Source organism: Periophthalmus magnuspinnatus, chromosome 15 (assembly GCF_009829125.3).
Source record: "Periophthalmus magnuspinnatus isolate fPerMag1 chromosome 15, fPerMag1.2.pri, whole genome shotgun sequence".
Taxonomy (NCBI): domain Eukaryota; kingdom Metazoa; phylum Chordata; class Actinopteri; order Gobiiformes; family Gobiidae; genus Periophthalmus; species Periophthalmus magnuspinnatus.
In genome coordinates this window covers 10,720,678-10,734,073 of record NC_047140.1, presented here as the reverse complement: position 1 = coordinate 10,734,073, position 13,396 = coordinate 10,720,678, and the positions used below count along the sequence as shown (strand labels likewise).

General features: G+C 44.1%; 1 protein-coding gene across 1 annotated transcript; it reads left to right on the top strand.

Moving 5' to 3' along the window:
- Positions 1 to 2,512: 2,512 nt before the first annotated feature.
- On the top strand, positions 2,513 to 12,692 carry LOC117382921 (inactive pancreatic lipase-related protein 1-like). Its single transcript, XM_033980162.2, has 12 exons — positions 2,513 to 2,561; positions 2,642 to 2,793; positions 3,001 to 3,120; positions 4,869 to 5,003; positions 6,110 to 6,218; positions 9,291 to 9,410; positions 10,019 to 10,135; positions 10,197 to 10,315; positions 10,981 to 11,098; positions 11,616 to 11,730; positions 11,849 to 12,016; positions 12,566 to 12,692. The coding sequence occupies exons 1-12, from the start codon at positions 2,513 to 2,515 to the stop codon at positions 12,633 to 12,635; spliced, it is 1,392 nt and encodes a 463-aa protein (XP_033836053.1). The 3' UTR covers positions 12,636 to 12,692.
- Positions 12,693 to 13,396: the final 704 nt, after the last annotated feature.

The following is a 13,396-nucleotide window of genomic DNA, read 5'->3' as shown; positions in this document are numbered from 1 at the left end:
AGGACTGAATCAAGACTGGACCAGGATTGGACCAGGACTAAACCAGGGTCTAAAACAGGACTAAACATGGGTCCAAAGCAGGGTCTAAAGCCAGGTCTAAACCCAGACTAAGTCAGGACTGAACCAGGATTGGACCAGGAATAAACCAGGACTGGATCAGGACTGGACCAGGACTAAACCGGGGTCTAAACCAAGACTGGAGCAGGACTGAGCCAGGGTCTAAACCAAGAGTGGACCAAGACTGGACCAAGACTAGATCAGAATTGGACCAGGATTGGACCAGGTCTAAACCAGGATCTAAACCAGGACTAAACGTGGATCTAAAGCAGGGTCTAAACAAGGACTAAACCAGGACTGAACCTGAACTAGGACTAGGACTATAAATGTGCCTCAGGCCTAAACTGTATGAATGTGAATGAAAAGCAGATTGTGGCTCAAACAAAGAGTCCCAACAAAAGAAAAACTGGTTTGGATTCTGGTTTGGTCCGGGTCCAATCCGAGCCCATGTGATCTTGTCCTAAATCCAGGAAATGAAGACTTCAGGTCTGAACCAGGACTAAACTAGGATTTAGACCGGAATTTTGACCCCCCTCAGACCCCAGGGACCACACTCAAAACTGGGTCTAAAACAACTAAAACTAGGACTAAACCAGGACTAAACCAGGACTAAACCAGGACTAAACCAGGGTCTAAACCAGGACTAAACCAGGGTCTAAACCAGGACTGAACCAGGTCTAAACAATGACTAAACCAGGAATGAACCATGATTAAAACCAGAGATTAAAACCAGAGATTGAACCAGTTCTGAACCTGAACTGAATCAGGACTAAACCAGGACTAAAAGCTAAAATACAATGACCCTGTCTCACATTAAGATACATAGTACTTTGAGCTGCTTTGAAAAAAAATCTAACTGGTGGAGCTGTGTTGACCTCTAGCGGACAGTACAGGGCACTGCAGAACAGTCACTTATCTGCACTACACATAAACGAGTATACACCCATGGACCACTATGGAACCTACCTGGGATTACACAGAGATAAGGCCACAAGAGAATATAAAAGAAAGTACTGCCATTTCATGTGGAAAACTACAGTATAAACCATGTCTGGTTTAGACAATATACTGTATATACAGTATATTGCCCTTTGGGTTTATTAATCCGGCCCACCGAACATGATCAAATGATATTAAAATAGGTAAGGGTAAGCCTTGTTCAAAGTTTTTCTACTGTTATTATTTAATTGGAACTGAATTAATTATGAATTTATTTAATGCATGTTGTTGTTGTAACAAAGTGTTTTTATCACTTTCAGAATCGAGTCTATTCCTTCTCTAAATCAAGGTTTAAATTTTACTATCGTGTCAGCACTATTCTGATGCAACAGTGGCTCAGCAGTCACCCTGTCACTGGAGGGTTCACGGTTCGACCCAGTCTACTATTCATTTGGCTTGCTTAGGTAAAAAAAATAAATAAATAAAATAAAATGCTTAAATAAATTTACAAAATATTTTGAAAAACTAAAATAGTGTTTTGATTTAGGAAATCCCTGTGTTTTTGAGTCTTTGAGCAATAACATGTATGTGTGTCAGATGCCCTCCCATCCTACTATATCCCAGATGCCCTACCATCCTCCTGTATCCCCGTGTGTCAGGTGCAGCTTTTAGTCCTGGACTCTCCTCTTGAATATTTCTCATTTAAACCCTTCATAACGAGCGCTCCACATTCAGAGAGAACTCTGTGTCTGATGGCGCAGATAGGATCAGACGGGTCACAGCTGGCGCGTCTCCTATAGAGTGTCTCGTATCATGAAGTCGTGTTATTTCCGTGTAAACATTAACCCAGGTCCTTGGACAGCGGCGCAGATGGCACCGTCTCACAGCGTCGTATTTAAACGGCTCCGGTCTTTGAGCGGCACGTCTCCTTACGGTAAGAACCCGACACACGCCACGCGCTACACGCCGCGCACTACACGTCACGCGCTATACGCCACGCGCTACAGGTCCCATATTGCGCTGTTTTCTGATCACTGTTCTAATGTCCTTTTCTCATCACAAACAGACCTGAAGTTGTGTTTTGCTTCATTCACACATGTTTAACACACAAACCCTGTATATTTAGGCTGAGTTCTTCCTTCACACAGAAAACACTCTGTTCCACCTTGTGATGTCATGTGGTAATACAGGCAGTGCTCCACTGTGTTTTTAAACTTCATGCACCTCTGAAATCATTTGGATGATTTCAGCCCTGGAATTGCCAATCTCTATTGAACTAAGGGTAAAAGGAGCTGTTAACTTGAAAACTACAACTTCATGACATCACAAAGTGGAGCAGTGCATTTTGTGCTTTGGGTATGTAGAGAGACTAATAATAAAGGGGTACTCCAACATGTGTGAATGAAACAAAACACAACTCCAGGTATGTTTTTGAGGGGGTAACAGCATTATAACATGGCTTGAAGCTCACATAAGTCAGTTTGTGTGATGCAGGTGATAACTGTGTTTTTGACAGATGTGGAGTGTAGGTTTGTTCCTGTGCGTGCTCTTTGGCGCCTCCTATGGTGAGTCACAATCCTCATATTTATTTTTGTGTTCAGGAAAATCTTTTTTGAATTTAAAAATGCAAAATTCTTTTCTCCAGGAGGGGAGGTGTGCATTGGCGACCTTGGCTGCTTCTCGGACCTCCCTCCCTGGGGAGGAACACAGCAGAGACCGGCCTCTGTGCTCCCCTGGGGCCCCGAGGCGATTGGGACCAGGTTCCTCCTCTTCACACAGAAGAACAAGTACTACCAGGTACAGAGGGAGGACAGGGGGAGACAAGGAGAAAATGATGGGGAGAGGAGGAGGAGGAAGCAGAGCAGAGGAGGAGAGGAATGGAAGAGAGAATTAAAAGATCAGAAACAAAAGGGTCAGAAAAGGAAAGGTGCAGAAAGAGTCACAGAAGGAGAGGGTCAGAGGAGGTCAGATGATGCAGAGGAGTCACGGTGGTTTGTGTTTCAGGAGATCAAACCCGACAGCTCCATCTCAGCCTCAAACTACAACGGCAAAAGGATGACGCGTCTCATCATTCCGGGATATCTGCAGAAAGGAGACGAGGACTGGGCCCAGGAGACCTGCAGGGTGAGGTGTCTGGAGAGAGTGAGGGCCCCAGGGGTCGAATCCACAACCTCCTCCTCAGTCAGGAGGTTGTGGGTTCAGGTCCTCCACTCAGTAGGTTTTGGGTTCGACTCACAGACTATATAAAAGTTAACTGAGTGAGTGTAACGTCAGCCACAACGTTCGGCTCGAAATGAAGCTCATCGAGGCTAGCAGCTATAGAGGCTAATTTGGAGATCAGTTCCATATTTGAAATTCTGACCTCGAGTATCATAGCAATGAAAGAGCCAATCAGGAGAGAGGCTGTTGAAGGTAATGCTGGTTTAGCAGAGAGCGGGCATGTAGCAATGCTGTCAAACAAACCTGTTGATAACGCTAGCAGGAGTGACTTCAGGGAAAGTAGGCGCCTGATTTGTCTGTTATGAATGCTCATATGTTGATTTACAGACACAATAGTGAAATAAAAACCCTAGGGTCATGTAGAACGGGTTAATACGAACATTTTAAGAGCAAAGTGACGAGCCTGACAGCAGCAGTTATGCCAGTTAATACGCAGCAATAATGTGTCTTACCACAACTATGCAGATGAGATAGTTCAGATCTATGTCTCACTGGCAGCAGGTGAATATGGACCAGTGGATTCACTCTGCCACTGCATCCAACAGATCAATGTGTGGATGCAAAACAACTTTGTCCAACTAAACTCAGACAAGACTGAAGTCATCATCTCTGGCCCACAGAAACATAGAGAAAGTGTCAGCAGTCACCTCCAGTCTCTATCTCTAAAACCTTCAAATCAGGCTAGAAATCCAGAGGTAATAATGGACTCAGACTTGAACTTTAACAGCCACATCAAATCAATAACATCTGCAGCTTTTTACCACCTAAAAACATTGCAAAAATCAAAGGTATACTGTCAAAGCCAGACTTAGAGAGACTTATCCATGCATTTGTCTCCAGTAGGTTAGACTACTGTAACGTCCTGCTCACTGGCCTCTCCAAACGAGCCTTAACACAGCTGCAGTACATCCAGAACACTGCTGCTCGGGTCCTGACTAGAACCAGGAAGTACGAGAACATAAGTCTTGTGCTCAGGTCTCTGCACTGGCTCCTGTGGCTCAGAGAATAGACTTTAAAGCAGCTCTGCTTGTGTATAAGTCTCTCCATGGCCTAGGTCCAAAGTACATCTCCGACATGTTAGTGCCATATGAACCATCTCACACTCTGAGGACTTCAGGGACCGGCCTCCTGCTGGTGCCCAGAGTCAGGACTAAACATGGAGAATCAGTGTTTCAGTTTTATGCAGCTAAAACCTGGAACAGTCTTCCTGAAGATGTGAGACAGACCTCTACTTAAATCCAGGCTCAAAACGGTTCTGTTTAGCTGTGCATATGACTGAAAGGTTTTTTATTCTGCACTCTTCTCTTTTAATGTTAATTTTATGATGATTATTTGTGATTATTTATGTTTTGATTTGTGTGTTTTTAATGTCTTTCTTATTCTGTAAAGCACTTTGAATTACCTAGTGTACGAATTGTGCTATACAAATAAACTTGCCTTGCCTTGCCAGTTACAGAGAGAGAGAGAGCACAGTTTTTCAATAGAAAGTGCATTGGAGCCAGAGTCAATAGAGCCGGGAGTGTGTCCATGCTCACCTCCTGTTTTGTCCATTTATATATACAGTCTGTGGTTGGACTCCAGATCTCTCTCTGGAGTGCCTGTATTGAGCCCCGGTGAGGTGGTTGCAGGTTCAATTCCTCTCTCTTGTGCAGACCATGCTGACCTGGGAGAACGTGAACTGTGTCGTGGTGGAGTGGAAGAAGGGAGTGCAGACGTCCTACGCTCAGGCCGCCAACAACGTGCGAGTGCTGGGGGCGCAGGTCGCTCACATGATCTCCTTCCTCATGGTGAGACCAGACTTTGAGTTTTCATATTTGACTCATAAAAAACTGTATGTACTGAACACACCAAACAGATGTGACCTTCTCAGGTCTCATGTTCTACAGGTGATGGAAGGGCTTATCTTTAAAGAAAATACTGCCATTTAGTCTATTCCCTAGTATCAAATTCGAATTTGAGATTTTAGTATCGTGACAAACACTATAAGAAAATAACTTAAAGCTGCACTCTGTAACTTTTCTGATGTGCTGTGAGCTCCTGCCCGCTTGTCTCCATGGAGATGCTCCATATTATGGATTTAAACTTAAATAAATCATAAATCTATCTTGCATTTATACAAATACAGGTATTTCTCAAAAATACCTTGTAAATACATTCTTTCTGTGAATGGGTTCACCTCTCCACAGATCTGACCTGTAACATGGCCTTGTGGCCTCACCTGCTTGTCTCCATGGAGAAAGAGATGTGTAATAGTGTGGAACATGGCCGGCAAAGTAAAAACATCTCCATGGGGATCACAAACCCTGAAAAATGACAATGCGTCTTTGTTTCCATGGAGATGTTGTTCTTGTGATTGTAATAGTCCGCAGTAGAGCATTAAAGAGGGAGAATGATGCTCATCAAAAATATACCTGAAGAGGCTTTAGATGTCATCCATGCATGTTTCAGTACTCTAGCGATGTCTCCTGGGCCCTAATAGAACCCTCCTTACGGTTAGCTGTGCGAGCCTGTACAAGGCTCCGCCCACAAGCCTACATCACCCATGCTCCCACACGACAATTCTCCATAAATATAAAAACATGATAAAAAACTGTACACAGCAACTTGACAAACCTGATGTGATGTGCAGTAGTTTCATTAGTGGGATGAACGCTGATTGTGTTGTGATAGTGCTCTGAAGGGGGAGTGACTTAGCACGGAGAGCAAAGGGAGGGTAGACTCAGAGTGTCAAAAACAAATGTTGTTGTCATATAGCATTTTCAAAATAAAGGTAACATGGTGATCTAACTATGTTGTGTGCTACAGTTAATACCCCATAGTAAAATACCCCCTCTTTAAGCTGGTCTCCATGGTTACGCCCTGGTCTTAGTGTACATGTTGTTGTGTTCTTCAGACCACATTTTGGCAGAAGTCCGATCGCTTTCATCTGATTGGTCACAGTTTGGGGGCGCACGCGGCCGGGGACGTGGGGCACAGGCTCAAAGGGATCGTGCGGATCACAGGTGAGAGGCGCTATTTTGTCTCCCGTCCCAGGTTCTCATTAATGTCACAAGACTTGAAGGAGAAAGAACACAATAATGCATCATTTTCCTGTAGAAAACACGTTTTGGCCTTGTGTGGTGTGACCTGGTTCTGTCCCAAACACTTTCTGAAACTGTTGTGAAAAAAATCATGTGACTTTTGTTTATTTAAACTGAAGAGAAGGCGCTGAACTCCAGTTTGTGTTTCATGTGGCTAAGCCCAATAAATACAGATATTAACCATAAACTAGGTCTAAACCAGGTTTAAACCAGGACTAAACCAGGACTAAACCAGGACTAAAACAGGTTTAAACCAGGACTAAACCAGGTTTAAACCAGGACTAAACCAGGACTAAACCAGGTTTAAACCAGGACTAAACCAGATTTAAACCAGGACTAAACCAGGACTAAAACAGGTTTAAACCAGGACTAAACCAGGTTTAAACCAGGACTAAACCAGGACTAAACCAGGTTTAAACCAGGACTAAACCAGGACTAAACCAGGTTTAAACCAGGACTAAACCAGGACTAAACCAGGTTTAAACCAGGACTAAACCAGATTTAAACCAGGACTAAACCAGGACTAAACCAGGTTTAAACCAGGACTAAACCAGGACTAAACCAGGACTAAACCAGATTTAAACCAGGACTAAACCAGGTTTAAACCAGGACTAAACCAGGTTTTAACCAGGACTAAACCAGGTTTAAACCAGGACTAAACCAGGACTAAACCAGGTTTAAACCAGGACTAAACCAGAACTAAACCAGATCTAAACCAGGTCTAAACCAGGACTAAACCAGGTTTAAACCAGGACTAAACCAGGTTTAAACCAGGACTAAACCAGAACTAAACCAGATCTAAACCAGGTTTAAACCAGGACTAAACCAGGACTAAACCAGGTTTAAACCAGGACTAAACCAGGACTAAACCAGGTTTAAACCAGGACTAAACCAGATTTAAACCAGGACTAAACCAGGACTAAACCAGGTTTAAACCAGGACTAAACCAGAACTAAACCAGATCTAAACCAGGTCTAAACCAGGACTAAACCAGGTTTAAACCAGGACTAAACCAGGTTTAAACCAGGACTAAACCAGAACTAAACCAGATCTAAACCAGGTTTAAACCAGGACTAAACCAGGACTAAACCAGGTTTAAACCAGGACTAAACCAGAACTAAACCAGGTCTAAACCAGGTCTAAACCAGGACTAAACCAGGACTAAACCATGACTAAACCAGGTTTAAACCAGGACTAAACCAGGTTTAAACCAGGACTCAACCAGGTCTGTTTCGTGTGGATAGGACCAGTAATTACACAGATATTAACGATAAACCAGGTCCACACGTCTGTATCTGGCAGTTACACAAAGAACTCCACCTGAGGATTGTCCCCTGTCTCTAGATTCTACAGTGGGCTGACGATGTTTACATCAGTGTTTAGACAGTGTTCATGCTGCGTTCATGTGCTTTTCTGGGAATGAGATGAGATGGTCCCACAGGGGAGTCCCACAAGGGTCCATTTTGGGGCCCCTGTTGTTCAGCCTTTATATCAATGACCTCCCAGACGTGTGCAAAGATGTAGACATCATCATGTATGCAGATGATGCTGTCATCTACGTACATGGAAGGGATGCGCAGAAAGTGGCCACCACATTATCCTCAGCTATGGACAAAATCGATAATTGGCTCCAATCTTCATGTCTGACATTAAATATTAATAAAACAGTTGGTATGTATTTTTTCAAAACTAATAGAATTAAAGACAGGCCTAACATCTTTGTTAATGGAATAAAACTAAACATTGTAACAGAGACAAAGTATCTGGGGGTTCATTTGGACCAGACTTTGTCTTTCAAAAAGCATATAAAAAAGTACGCAGTTCAATCCGCTACAACATCTCTTCCCTTAGACACATGAGGAACAGCCTGACAGTAGAGGCCGCTTTTACATATTTTAATGCCATGATTATTCCACACCTGACCTATTGTGTCTCCTGCTGGTCTCAGGCCAATGAGAGCGCTTGAAAATCTCTCAGATCCACCTATAATCAGGCAGTAAAGGCACTCGATAAAAAAACCCTCCATTATCACCACTGTAACATCTTAAGTAAATATAAAATGTTCAGTTTCAGTAATTTAATTTTGTATTCAAATCTAAGAAAATTATTCAAAATTATTCATAATGAAGCTTCACCTACATTAAAAATTTTTTACTATTCTTTGTTCTGAACAAACTACCCGATCCACTCGTTCCTCCGTAAACCGAAATTGCATAGTTCCAAAAAGATCCTCGGCCTTTGCTCAATTGGCTTTTTCTTATCAAACCATTAGGCAGTGGAATCAGCTTCCAGACAGTCTGAAATTGTCTGTGGATTTTAATAGTTTTACTAGAAATTTGAAAAAGTTCATTTTAAATAATCAAACGTGTCCACATCAGTCTAGTTAGTTGGTGCTGCTCTGTGCTCACTGTATAAACCTGCACTTAATGATTTTTACATTAGTTTGGACTGGGGGGGACATATGTATGGCAAATAGGTAGTCGTATATTGTAACTGTCAATTGATATGTGTTTTTTAATGTGTGTTCACCTGCTCAGGGACTGCAGATGGACAGTAGCAGTAGCTAAATCTGGTGCAAATCATCTTTTCTTTGTAAGATTAATGAAGTTGTACATGGTCCCTGTCAAATAAAGAATAAAGAAAGAAAGAAAATGAGATGTCAATGTTTCGACTTCTTTGCATCAAGTGCTTTTATCTCAGGAAGTGGGATTTTGAAGTGACCATCACTAAAATCACTGAGACAGTAATTAACAGTTTAATTTAACGTTTAACTGAGATAATCTATGAGTGGTGTAAATGTTATTTGTTCACTTTAACTAGCTGTAGTCTAGGGTCTTGTGCAGATCTGTAGCTCTTCTGATGTGGATTCATCAAACTCACAGTTAACCTTGAAACTAAAAACCTGAGTTCCGGAGCTCTAGAGGAGCACATGAGCGCAGCATAACTCAGCACTAGTGGCTGTATTCTCTCTGTTCTGACCGTCCTCCCCTTCAGGTCTGGACCCCACGGAACCGTACTTCCAGGGCACAGACGTCGAGATCCGACTGGACGTCACCGACGCCACTTTTGTGGATGTTATTCACACCGACGGTGCCCCCTTCAGCTCCAAACTGGGTACTGCAGGCCTGTCTGTGAGACTGACCTCCTGACCTTTTACTGACCCCTCCTGACCTCCCCCGACCTTCTCTAGTCTCCCCTTCCTGACTCCTCCTGATCTTATAATATTAATGCCTTGCACTTGCACTTATTCTTCATTCACTCCACACTCTGTGGTGGTAAGATACAATTGTAGTTAGTTCTGCCCCGGGGCAGACTGCCAATCTGCTCTATCGGCCCCTCCCACCACCAACACTCACATACCACATTCTCACTAGGCAATGTAGGTGAAGGGCCCAAGGACACAGCGCTAGAACATGCTCCAAGTGGGAGTCGGTTCTCCAACTTTCGGGTTGGGGGACCACTACCCCGTGTCCCTGCTCTGACCTCTATCTGACTCCTCCCTGACTCCTCTCTGACCCATCTCTGACTCCTCTCTGACCTCCCTCTGGCCCCTCTCTGACCTTTCTCTGACTTCCCTCTTTGTCCCCTCCTGACCCCTCTCTCTGACCCCTTTCTCTGACCTCCCTCCCCTTCTCTGTCCCCTCCTGACTCCTCTCTGACTCCTCTCTGACTCCTCTCTGATCCCTCTCTCTGACCGCTCTTAACCCCTCTCTGACCCTCAGGTCTGGGTGCGTCAGAGCCCATGGGACACGTCGACTTTTATCCAAACGGAGGAGAGAAGATGCCGGGCTGCAACGCCAACAAAGGACAACCCACCGACCTGGACGCCATGTGGCAAGGTACATGACCAGGTCTAAACCAGGACCAAACCAGGTCTAAAACAGGTGTGTTGTGTTCCAGGCTCAGTGAAGTTCGACTTCTGTAATCACGTTCGTGCATATGAGTTTTACACTGAGAGCATTGTCAAACCTCAGGGCTTCATTGGGTTTCCCTGCAACGACAAGAAAGCCTTCGACGACGTGAGTGACAAAATGTAATCCCTATGAGGTTTTTGCAGAGTTGCCATAACATCACTAAAGCAGGCAGTGGATAGGGAGCTGTGAGTGAATGTCACAGACATGTTAATCCATCCATTTTCTTGTGCTTATCTGGGGCCAGGTTGCGGGGGCAGCAGTGTAACATGTTAAACACTTTACAAATGTGAGAAAAATGTCATGGACTAATGCTAATGCTAATTTTGCCAACTAATGAATATTTAAATAAAATACTGAAATAATCTACACCTAAAAATTATCTGCATGTTTTTGTTATGTTACATTGAATGTTTTAACAGAGGTTAGCATTAGCATTAGCAATGACACATAAAAATGTACCTTTGTAAACACAGAAGTGTCCTCGGGTGACGTTTTCCTCACATTTACAAAGTGTTTCACATTGTCATTATTGTCAGTGACATTCACCCCCAGCTCCATGACCGCTGCCTGATCTGTCAGGACTGAGTGATTTTGAGACTCTGATTTTGAAACCCTCATAAACATTACATTACAGAGGGAATGTCTGAACGAATGTCCGTCTGATGGAATGAGACACTGCTGCTGCTGTGAACGGTCAAGTCGGGCATCACAACATCTCTCTGTGTCTCTGTCTAACTGTCTGTCTCTGTCCCTGTCACTCTGTGTCTCAGGGTAAGTGCTTCCCCTGTACAGAGGACACATGTCCACAGATGGGACATCACTCGAACAAATTTCCCGCCAATGGAGGGAAGTACTTCCTGACCACTGGAGACTCCACCCCCTTTGGACGTGAGTGAGCACCCTTTCAAAATAAAACACCAACCCCAAACTGGCCCTTCAAAATGAAACGCACCTACTACGGTAGAGATTAACATCTACTACAACTACAGATATGAGTGAACCACCCCTTCAGCAGACTGCGCCTTCAAAATACAATACCACAGATCAGAGGGTACTTCCTGATCAGAAACTCCATCCCCATTAAACGTAACTGTTTCAAAAATAATATGCCTCCTTCAAAATGAAACTAACAAAAACATAAAACCTCTGCTGTCTATGGATGCTCCCTCCAAAATCCCTCCAAAATAAAACACAGACAAATCACAATTTAAATAGTTGTACATGTAAATACCCAATGTCTGCAGTTCTTTAAGTAGTCTGCTGTACTCTGTGAGGCCTATATATGTCCCTGTGTGTCAGATGCCCTCCCTGTGTCTCTCCTGTAGTTTAGACCTCCACAAACACCTGGGATTCTTGGATTAGTTTAAAGTTTCTCCTTCATACATTTATTTTGTTGTGTTTCCAGGTTACACGTACCACCTCCGCCTGACCCTGGATGGCCCCGTGTGGCCCAACCCCGGCTTCATGTATGTGAATCTGGTTGGAGACAGAGACAGCACCCAAGAATACCAGCTGCACGTGTAAGTAATCTAACCCACAACCTTCAACAGCCAGGGAGATCAGTAGTCCAACCCACAACCTCCAACCTCTAACCCTGAGAGGGGAAGACAGGATAACCCCTCTGTCCCTGTCTCCTAGTGGATCTCTGGTTTCTGGTTGGAGTTACGAGATGATGTTTCATGCTGAGGTGGATGTGGGCGACGTGACGGAGGTGAACTTCAGGTGGAACAATCACATTCCAAACATCCTGAACGAGAAGTACGGAGCCTCCACCGTGGAACTGGTCCGTGGCAAAGACAAGAAGAAGTGAGTCCGACGGGATCAGAAACCAGACCAGACCAGAGACCAGATACTAGAGACCACAGAGCACAGACCAGATACTAGAGACGGGACCAGAGACCAGAGACCGGAGACCACAGACCAGAGACCAGAGACCAGAGACCAGAGACCAGATACTAGAGACGGGACCCGAGACCAGAGACTAGACCAGAGACCATATACCAGAGACCACAGACCAGAGACTACAGACCACAGACCAGATACTAGAGACAGTTACTGTTACAAAACTGTACTGTTGTACTCCTGGTATTGGGGAGCCTGGCTTTTCTCTATAGGTGATAACACCTCTATGGAGAAAAGTAGCTGACAAATCCTCCACCAGAAAAGTTACACCGTGCACCTTTAAGACCATAAAAATCAGGGGCAGAGACTTGATGTTAGTTAGTATTTTATGAGAACGTGCCTGAGTCTATGTGACATGTGTCCACCAGGTGGCAGTACAGGGCAGTCTTGGATCTTCATGTTTCTATATTTTCCTGGTGCATATTTCCTCACCTGTGTGTTTGTGTTTCCCAGGATGCATTTCTGTGGCACTGAGAACGTCGAGGAGAATAAGGTCCAGTCTGTGCTGCCCTGTCCTCTGTAGACTCCTCTGGCCACTCAATGTCCCCACATTTGCCCCTCGCTGGTCCCACGCTGGCCCCTCACTATTCTCTGTAGACCCAAGATCTGGAGAAGGTCCCACTGCTCCTGACAGGTTTAACTCAGTGGAGGGTCAAATGCAGTGGAGATGTTTCCCTATGGAAATAAAAAAGTGTTCTATACCTGAGCCTCTTGTGTCCACCTCCTCTGCCCCTCTGTGTCCCTCTGCTGGCTCTTGTGGGTTTAAAATAGAGTCACCATTTCAACAAACAAATTAATCTTTCCACTTTCGGTTCTTGTCCCTTAAACTTTTAAAGGTGCTGTGTGTGTCCTGCCTCTTATTTTAAAAAATAGTAAATGGTAATTTTTATATACCACTTTTTCACGTTCAATCCTCAAAGCACTTTACATCAAGGAACCACTCACCCATTCACACACACATTCATACACCAGTGTACGCAGACACTGGGGGCAAAGTGGGTCAAGTGTCTCACCCACAGACACAACAACAGCATTTATCTGTGGGGACTGGAATTGTTCCGCCAACCTGTGGCTCAGTGGATCCAGCCTCTCAACCAATGATGTTTATGTCGAGAGCGGGATTCGAACCACCAACCTTTGCATCAGTGGACAAACACTCAGTTATTATCAGTAAAAGTTATATTTGATCTGAACATGTTTACCTCGTATCTGGGGTCACACAAAGGTCCAGTTTGTTAAAGGTGACGTCATATTTGAATCAAATGGGGTCAGTGAAATCCTGGA